The 9,735-nt window shown below is 35.0% G+C and overlaps 1 protein-coding gene across 1 annotated transcript in view; it reads left to right on the top strand.

The window, feature by feature from the left end:
- The window catches only part of LOC107613155, a 10,804-nt gene extending 6,908 nt beyond the window's left edge, over positions 1 to 3,896 (top strand). The window contains exons 9-12 of the mRNA XM_016315014.2: positions 383 to 461; positions 1,294 to 2,020; positions 2,424 to 3,033; positions 3,235 to 3,896. Of these exons, the coding sequence (XP_016170500.1) occupies positions 383 to 461; positions 1,294 to 2,020; positions 2,424 to 3,033; positions 3,235 to 3,376 (1,558 nt within the window). The 3' untranslated portion in view covers positions 3,377 to 3,896. The remainder of the gene's footprint in view (positions 1 to 382; positions 462 to 1,293; positions 2,021 to 2,423; positions 3,034 to 3,234) is intronic.

A 9,735-nucleotide genomic window follows, 5' to 3' on the forward strand; every position in this document is an offset into this window, starting at 1 on the left:
GATAGCAGTTACTGTAACTGCTTCAGACTATACCAGATAGTGTGTGTATAATTACTGCCTTGAATGCTACAAAGGTTAGGGATATTTGAGAAATTTGTTGCTTTCTTAGACTCAACTACTAATATCTTCAATTATACCTCCTCTCTTCTTTTACATTTGCTAACTTAATATTAATCCCCTATTTCATACCTAAAGGCTAAAGCCAAGTAGCTAGAGGCCCAGTTCCTATCGCATTATCAAATACTTTTTACCCGTTTGGATCTATTTTGTTAATGAAAGAACATCCAGGATGTGTTTTCGCTATAAATAAAGATGCAATGTTTCTTTTCTGCTTGTTAGCGGATTTGGCTAGTTAGTTCACCTTGGAAGACATGTTTTGCAGTGACGAAAAATATCAACAATTTCAAGTGGATGGAAATCTTCAGTATCAATGTCCTACATGCCGTGGGGAATGTTATCAGGTATGCAGTGTATATTAATATTTATGTGTTTCATGTGTTGTTTGATCTATGTAATTGACTCCGTCTAGTGGAAAATGACTTGATTGGTTGTTTATTCTTTTTATTCATACATATGTCCATATATTATTGTGGCTCAGCCTCCATGGAAAGAACTCCTTGGAATGAAGCAACAGCATCGACTAATCAGTTTCTCAGTTGATGGGATCTAATATATTAAATCCCCAAAGTGGTCCCTGATATTCATGCCATGCACAGATTTGGTTCTTGAGGTTCCAATTGCACTAATATTGTCCCCGAGATTGATCTCTAGGCGCCATAGTGGTCCCTCGACCCCTCTCTGCCAGCGACTCAGCAAATGGAATGATGAACTGACACTCCAATACCCTGGTCACTGGTGAAACGACGTCGTTTGCTTTTGGCGCCCGATGAAAGTAGATGCGATGTCATTTTGATATATGTTGGCATCTAAAATGGTTTTCGCATATATCAAAACGATGTCGCATATGCTTTCATTGGGCGCCAAAAGCAAACGACATCGTTCCACCAGTGTCCAAGGTGGCATTGGATTGCTTCACCTAACTCCACTTGCTGAGTCACTGCCAGAAAGGGGTCGAGGGACCACCATGGTGCCCGAAGATCAATTCTGGGACGATAATAGTGCAATTGGAACTTCAGGGACCAAGTTGGTGCATGGTGTGGATCTTAGGGACCACTTTGGGGATTTAGTCGGGTCTAATACCTAACCTGGATGACAATATTGCTTTAAAACTCTTTAGATTGAGCATGTTTGGTCATTATTCCATTATTTATATATCCAATTATTATACTCCAGATCAAGAATCATAAAGATGCTGTTCAAGAGCTTTGGAGGAGAAGAGATGTAGCTGACCGAGATTTAATTGCCAGCTTAAGGGCTGCAGCTGGTTTACCAACTCAAGAAGAAATCTTTTGTATTTCACCATATTCAGATGATGAAGATAGCGGGCTTCTAAAGTTAAAGAGTGAATCTGGACATTCCCTGAAATTCTATATGAAGAACTTGTCTGGTGACTCAACAAAGAAGATGAAAGATTATGGAAAGAAACATTCAAGCGGAAAGAATGCTAGGAAAAAGGATCTAGAGACATTTATTGATAAAATTGATGCACAATGTAATCTTGAGGGACACAGTGGATTGAAATCTTTGCATGGGTTGGATGATGATATCCAATCCCATGAAAATGAAGTTCCCAATGTTTATTCATCACCTGCTGCTGGAAGCATGAGTCAAACTGAAGGATCTTGCCCTGTTAATCAGCCAGTGATTTTGAGACACAAATCTGTAGATGAAGCAAGCATTTATGATGAAGAGAGGAGACCTAGAGTTGTTCGAATTAAAAGCAGCAAGGCACACACTCTTGATAGTGCAGGGGAGAGTGGAAAGCCTGCTGATATGACCCAGAATGTGAAAGGGAAGAAGTTGGTTATAAATTTGGGGGCACGTAAGATTAATGTTTCTTGTTCTCCACAGTCTAATTCATCAAGCTGCCAAAGAGATCAAGCTGTGATTGCCCATCATGGTATGCATCTCTTCTCAATTATTTTTCTTCATTTATTTTATTTTATTTTTTTGGCAATAGTGACTTCGAGTACGAGGATTTTAGGATCTTATTGTGTGAAAGTCGGCTGCTGCTCAATCTTTAACCAACATGGCCCTTTCACAAAATCTATCAAAATTTACTTAATTACAGCAATGTGTGCGTGCAATATCCATGCGCTCGCTGCACATACATTTGAGTGATATGATAACCCGTTTCTGTTTCTGTTCTCTTTTAAGTTGTGACTTTTTATTGTTTGGATTCTCTTTCTGCGAGGTTTGCGCACATGTGTGTCTGAACACACAGACATGCATATATTAACATAGTTTGGACTTTTACTTCTAAAATATCTAATGCAGCAAAAATTGGTTCATGTCACTTGCAGGAAACAGAATTGACTCTGGTCAATCACAAGTTATAAAGGGTTCTGTAAGAGAAGGAAATGTAATCAAATTGGGAAAATTTAAGCCAGAAATTTCTGAACTGAATTCAACCTCTGTTAGGGGTAGTGGTAGTCTGTCTGATGGATGTGAAGCTGTTCCTTCACAGCAACCTCACATCATGCTGGGTAAAGATAGTACTGATGGAATTGATCAAGTTGGAGCCGTAGAAGATATGCCTCAAAGAGGTGAAAGAATGTTGACGGGAAAGTTTCCTGAAGGCGGGTCTCATGCAGATAAAAATATTAATCAGATGCCTTCACATTCTTCGACGAAAGATCCTAGAACTTCACTAAGATTTAAACTCAAGAAACCAAGCTTTGAAAACGGAAAAATTCCTCATCAGGACAAATCTTCAATCAAGGGACAGAGGTCTAAAAGGAAGAGGCCACCACCTTATATGGAAAAAACATCATTTAATGAGGATGATGTAACACAATTGCATCAGGACAATCTAATGGATGAGATTATGGATGCCAACTGGATATTGACGAAATTGGGTAAAGATGCAATTGGAAAGAGAGTTGAAGTTCATCAGGCCCCTGACAATTCTTGGTTAGCTTATTTTATTGCTCTTTTTTAATCACTTGACAGTAATAGCATGCACTAGTGATGCTGGCAATGTCAGTCATGTTTTGTTAATTTAGTATTATATGAATCTTGCTATATATTTCTCTATGCTTCTTGCCTCAACTTTTTTTGAACACATGCCCACTTTATTAGATACGTTACCTTTTAAAACCTTCTAAAATGCAGGCACAAGGGAGTGATTACTGACATAATTGACGGCTCTTCAAATTTATATGTCACTATAGATGATGGAAGGGTGAAAATCTTGGAACTTGGGAAACAAGGGATCCGTTTGGTTCCTCAGGAACAGAAGAGACCAAAAACATGAATGAAATGTCCACTCTTGGTAATTAGGTCATGTGGAGACTTTATATTCATTGAGTTGCAGCGAATTTAATGTTCGAAGCCTCCAGTTAGTGTGGGTTTATACAGATGTTGCTCCCACTGGTGGTCCTGTGGTTATTTCTGCGCAAAGCATTGTTGGAGCTATCTCACTTTTGTTTAAGAATGTAACCTTGTCTTACCTTCCATTCTTTTCCTCACTGCGAGTTCATCAGGCATAGTTTTTGTTCTTTTCTGCATGTGTCTAGCTTTCATAGATTAGCTTCTACCTGTGGTTTAGAATAGGGGGAGAAAGTGCAAGTATTAGATGTAAGACCATTATTACTTGTTCTGAACTAGCCTTAATGGAATGAGATATTTGTCTCGATTGTAGATCCTAGGGCATTGGCTTAAGTTCATAAAATGCTTGTAACGATCATGCATCGATAAAGCATCAGTAGTTAGTAGATATAGGTTGATTAGGTCTTGGTTATGCTGCTCTGTTTAAAGCTAGATCTTATTTTGCCGTTTGTTTTCTTAACTTTTGGCACCCATTTTGTTGAACCTATATTGCAATCTAAATACCAAAATGCACTATCATCGAATTATAGTGCAACATTATGTTACTATTTTTCTTTTATTTAAATTTTTGGTACTTGTAGCTCATCCTTTGTATATGTATGATTGCGCATTAGAAATTCAGGTTTTAGTGGAGGAAAAAAAAATTATAATCCCCCAGAGTTCACTATTTCGCTTTGACTTGTATAGAATCCGTATATAGTTCAAAGTGTAATATCTTCTGCATAAAAGCATGAAGTTTATGCATTCTCAGAACTATTAATGTATAGTTAACTGGCAAACTTGTTCCTGGAAATCATCACCCATGTATTTATAATTGTTAGAGATAGATCTCATATTGCATCAACCTATCAGCTTTTTGGGGCTAAGGCTAATTCTATGATGAAAAGACTTGTGTGGAGAAAATAAAGAGGAGTCAGGAATGTATAATTTATATTAAAAAATTAATAAAAATAAAATGGAACATTTTTTTAGCTAGATATTGAATTATCTATTAAAGAGAATTTCATTCTTTTCATATTTTTTTCTCTCCGCCATAATATGCACCGTATATCCATTGGTTCGATACTAGTGAAAAAACTGAAATGGCAAACATGTGCTACGGAACTAAGGGTTGAATCAAAGCTTTGAGAAAATTTTGAAGTGTCTGAGACTTTAAAAGGTTTTTCAAATTGATCATCTAAGAGAACTTCAATATTTACTATATATAGTATTTACAATTATAATTGAATGAGTCGATTATAATCTGCCTCTTGTTTCTTTGAATGGAACTTATGAGCTCTGATTCCTCTATTTCCGAGACTGACTTCCGCCCTCCGGAGGAGGAAGATTTGATGTCAAGAAGCACCAAAAAAATAAAAATGAATGCAGAAAACATAGGCGCACAAGGGAGAGAAGGTGTTTTGGAAGAAGTAGGAGAAGGTGACCAAAGGAATACTGAAGGAAAAAAGAACCAGACAGTAGATAATGACAAATCAGAATTGAGCAAGACGGTTAGAAGATCCTACAGAGACATGGTTGTGGAAAATGGATTTGGATAGCTGAACTCGCAAGAAATTGTAGAGATGGTTTTAGAAGACTACATCCCGGATGATGTCGGCATAGATCCCCTTAAGGAAGATCAAGCACCCCTCAATCATAAACCTACAATTGATGTCCTTTGGAGGAATATGATGATTGGTGCAAACCATGGAGACTTTCTTTAATAGTTAAACCTCTCGGTAAGACACTCAACCTGCAAGCGATTGATAGATGAGTGCAAAGACGTTGGGTTAAGAAGGGTCTATAAGGGTTATGGATCTTGATGGGAACTTTTTCCTGGTCAGATTTACTGATCAAGATGATTATGCCCATGCCTCTCTTTGAAGGCCCTTGGATGATAGCAGACCATTACCTGCTAGTTCAGAGGTGGAGGCCCTTGTTTATCCCTCATGAGATGGACGTGCAAAATATTGCGGTATGAATTCGTATTCCTAATCTTCCAGCTGAACTTTATAATAAATTTTTTCTTTGGAAGGTTGGAAAGTCCCTAGGCACTATGCTTAAGGCTGATGAGTTAACAACTATCCTTTCTAGAGAGAGGTTTGCTGGAATATGCGTTGAAATTGATTTACGAAAGCAGATTATCCTGTCCTTTTCAGCCCTTGGAAAATATTTTAACATTGTCTACGAGGATCTACATCAAATTTGTTTTAATTGTGACTGATATGAACATAGGATGAAAAATTGTTTGGACAAGGTGATTGGAACCACCAGCATAGGAGGACCGGCAATGGAAGAGGGAGACAAACCTAACCAGAAGGAAGGTAGCAACGGTCAGGAGACAAATCAGGAAAGGCAGAATTAGCAGCAACACCTGGAAAGGAAAGAAAATCCTAGTGAGATAAATCAAGAAATGATATCTCCAAATTTGGAGGAAGCAAAACCAAAGGGGAAAGATTTGCATAACAACTCTACGTCTCTACCAATCAGGAGGAAATAAATGAGGATCAAGGGAATAATCCCTTTGGACCATGGATGATTATGAAGAAAAATCCAAGGAGGATCAAGCCTAAAGCCAAAAATTTAGGGAAGAAAAAAAAAGAAAGAGCACACCAATCAAGATTCCAAATCCTTGCGGAAGAAAATCAAGAAGCTAATATAGGGGCTGAAGAAAAGGAACCCAGTGTCATTCAAGTAATTAATTTGGCAGAAAATAATGGTAGCCAATTGCCTGAGACTAGCAAAAAGCTAGGTACTAACCAAACAGCCAGAAAAGGAAATGCCATATCATCCCAAAAACAACAACAGAAGCAAAAGAACCCTATTCCCATCATTAAAGGAAAGAATACTGCCATATGAAAGAAGACAGTAGCAGCTCCTAAACATGTCAAAAAATCTGTGTAGATTTAGAAGATCATCACAAGCACCTCAAATAATCAGGACAACAACCCCTTAATACAAGTTATTCAAAAAGAAAAAGAAGATAAGCATAAAGAGTACTGGAGACAATTTTCCTACCTCTAAACAAACAGATTGCTAGAATAATAATGACATGGCAATTCATCTTGGAGATCATATGGACCATACTACTCAAAAACTCATCACTAACATCATGGGTGGTGGCCAAAATCAACAGATCATCATGGAAGGCGATACAAAACCCCCGGACTCAGAAGCTTGCGTCTAGTAGCGCACCAGTAAAGGATGCTTACATGAATGAATCAGAATCACAGATGATGGAAAAATCTCCACAAAGGGTAGAGAGGGTGGTCCAAGCCACTGAAGGCAAGCCCATAGGGGCAAAAGTCTTCTGATGAATTTAGCGAGTTTCTTTTCCTATCTTTTATATATGGTTATTATGAATGTTTTGATTTTGAATTGTAGAGGAGTCTCCTCCAAAATATTCCCTTTTATTATTAAGAATCTAACGTATCATCACAAACTAAAGTTGTGTGTGTTACTTGAAACTCATGTCTCATGGTCTAAAGCTGAGGGGGTGATCCAAAAGCTGGGCTTTGATTCTTGATGCATTAGTAAAGCTAAAGGTTTTGCCAGAGGAATTTGGTGCCTTTGGAATAAGCATGAGTGGAGCATTGAACCCCTTAATATTCAGAAACAATTTTTTCACATGAGGATTAGAGATAATGAGAATAGAAGCTAGTTTTTTACTAGCGTTTATGGTAGTCCACAACCTGGGAATTGGAGTAGGCTTTGGAATGACATGGAGAGTATAGCCGCTGTTACACAGGGACCATGGTGTCTTGGTGGAGACTTCAACTCCATCTTGAGCCTGGAAGAGTCCGGGGGCAACTCCAACCTCTCCCAAGATACAAGCAGGTTTCATGAATGCATTCAGCGCTGTGGGATTAAAATCTGGGCTTCACTGGTCCCTCTTTTACTTGGCAAAGAAATCATATAAAGTGCAGACTGGACCGCTTTCTCTGCAATATGAAGTTCAGTGATTTGTTCCCAGAAGTTGGCGTAAAACACCTCCCTAAAAGGAAGTCGGACCACCTCCCTATTTTAATGGACTTTGACACCTTAACGGGAGAAAAAAGGGATAGACCGTTTAGGCTCCTGGCACCATGGATTCTACACGAAGATTATAATAATCTGGTGAAAGATAGTTGGTGCAATGAAAGAGACCTCATCATCAACATTAATAATTTTAGGGAAAGGCCAAAATACGGAATAAAGAGGTTTTTGGTCATATTTTTAGGAATAAGCATAGAATTATGCTTAGTCTTCATGGCATTAACCAGAATTATCTTTCAACAAGTGTAATAGGCCCTACCATGGATGTAATAAAATTGAAATTATAATTTTAAATTATTTTGTTAAGATTAATTTGAATTATAATAATTTGATTAATAAAAATATAACATGTTCATCTAGTGATAAGTGTATTAACTCAAATAGTTATTAATTGGTTTTAGTAATTTACTTTTTTTAATAAATCAAATATATATACTCAATGTGACCATAAATAATCAAGTAATATTTAAACCTACTAACAAATTTTTATGTATTATTTTACTGTCAAATAAGAACATATCAAAATCAGCTCAAAATAAACAATAAATTATTAGAGAATTCTAATGCACAAAGTTTTCCAATAAACAATAAATAATTTAAACCCACTAAAAAATAACTCAACACTTTTCTTTGATGCCTGCAAAACATATACTTGAAACAATATTATATCAATATTAGTATATAATCGTGCAATAATTTTTTATTTTTTATATCCATGTATATTCTCCAATTCTCATTCATACATATGATTAACAATTTTTTTTAAATAGTGATGTTTTAATTTTTTTTCACGTATCTTCATATGTTAGCAAGAAAAGCAAAATATTGTATTGTGACTCTTTTTCTTTTACCACGTTTTAATCTTAATCAATCAATCTTGTATCCACACAATATAATTAAACTTTTAATCACTCTAATCTATTGATGAATTACGCTTCTCCTCTTAATAATTGCATTACTAATTTGAAATACAAAAAAAAAAAAAAAAATATGATACATATATTAAAGAAAAAAAAAACTTAAAAGTCGGAAAAAAATTATTTTAAAAAATTTAAAAATAACATATCCAAAAAGAATAGTCGTAATATATAAATTGATGCAACAATTTAAATTTCTCTAAAACTAATCTAATCAAATATCAATATTAGAACTAAATTATTTAAATAATATTTAATCTATTCTAGTCCTTAGACACGTATAAATTAGAGTCATTCTCGTAACGACAACCAACTGAAACAACATCATAAGTTCGAATATTTAGAAGTCGTGCAAATTTAGACCATCCCCTTATTAAATAAGCTTCATCATCCGCTATCCATGCAATGTGGCAATGTATAGAATTGCCACACCGAGAAACTAAACTGACATTTATTTTTCTCAATGGCATTGCATTAATGCAAAAGAAGACCGGTAATTTTTGAAAAAAAAAAACACAATATGTTATAAAATTATTTTAATTATGAAAAGTTTAAAATAAAAAAAACTGAATATATTACCACTCGTTGAAATTGCATTAGGTTGGTCATAATATGTGAGTAGATCCAACCTTCCATCGGTAAAATAGAGTTTACTGCTCCTTCATTGGACGCTTACATCTATGTAATTAGAATCCGAATTAGTGAATACAACTTGAGATAGTATTTGATGGATGTGGTGCATTGTAAATGATTGCGACAAAAGACAATCACACTGGAACATTAGACGAAAAGACAATCATACTGGAACATTAGACGAAAAGAAAAAGTTGGAGTAAGAACAATCATTAAATTATCAAAAGAATAATATAGTAGAATGAATATATAAAAAAAACTATAAAAAATTATAAATTATTATCTTAAAAGGATCAACGTAACTTCGATGAAAAACAAAAAATACATTCTTATTCTATGAAGTAGTCAAGGAAGAATAATAAGTCAAAAAAATGAGTTGACCCTTAGATCTAGGCTCACGAACCACAAAAAACACTGTATATAGACTTTATTAGAACAAAAATAATTATATAAATTAGTTATTATTAAATTAATTTTTTATTATTTACGTTATACATCATATATTTGCCGTGATTGAATAGGCTATTATCATATCATATACATTTTTATCATGATTAGAATCATAGATTTTTGTTTTAATTTTTTAAGGTAGATATCAATATCAACTTGCTAAAAAATACGATTAATTTAAAATTATATTATAATTATTAAAAATTATTGACAATGAACATAATTATGTATTAAATGTTGATTTGATATATAATTATAAAAAAAATTATTG

Source organism: Arachis ipaensis, chromosome B08 (genome assembly GCF_000816755.2).
Source record: "Arachis ipaensis cultivar K30076 chromosome B08, Araip1.1, whole genome shotgun sequence".
Classification (NCBI taxonomy): Eukaryota; Viridiplantae; Streptophyta; class Magnoliopsida; order Fabales; family Fabaceae; genus Arachis; species Arachis ipaensis.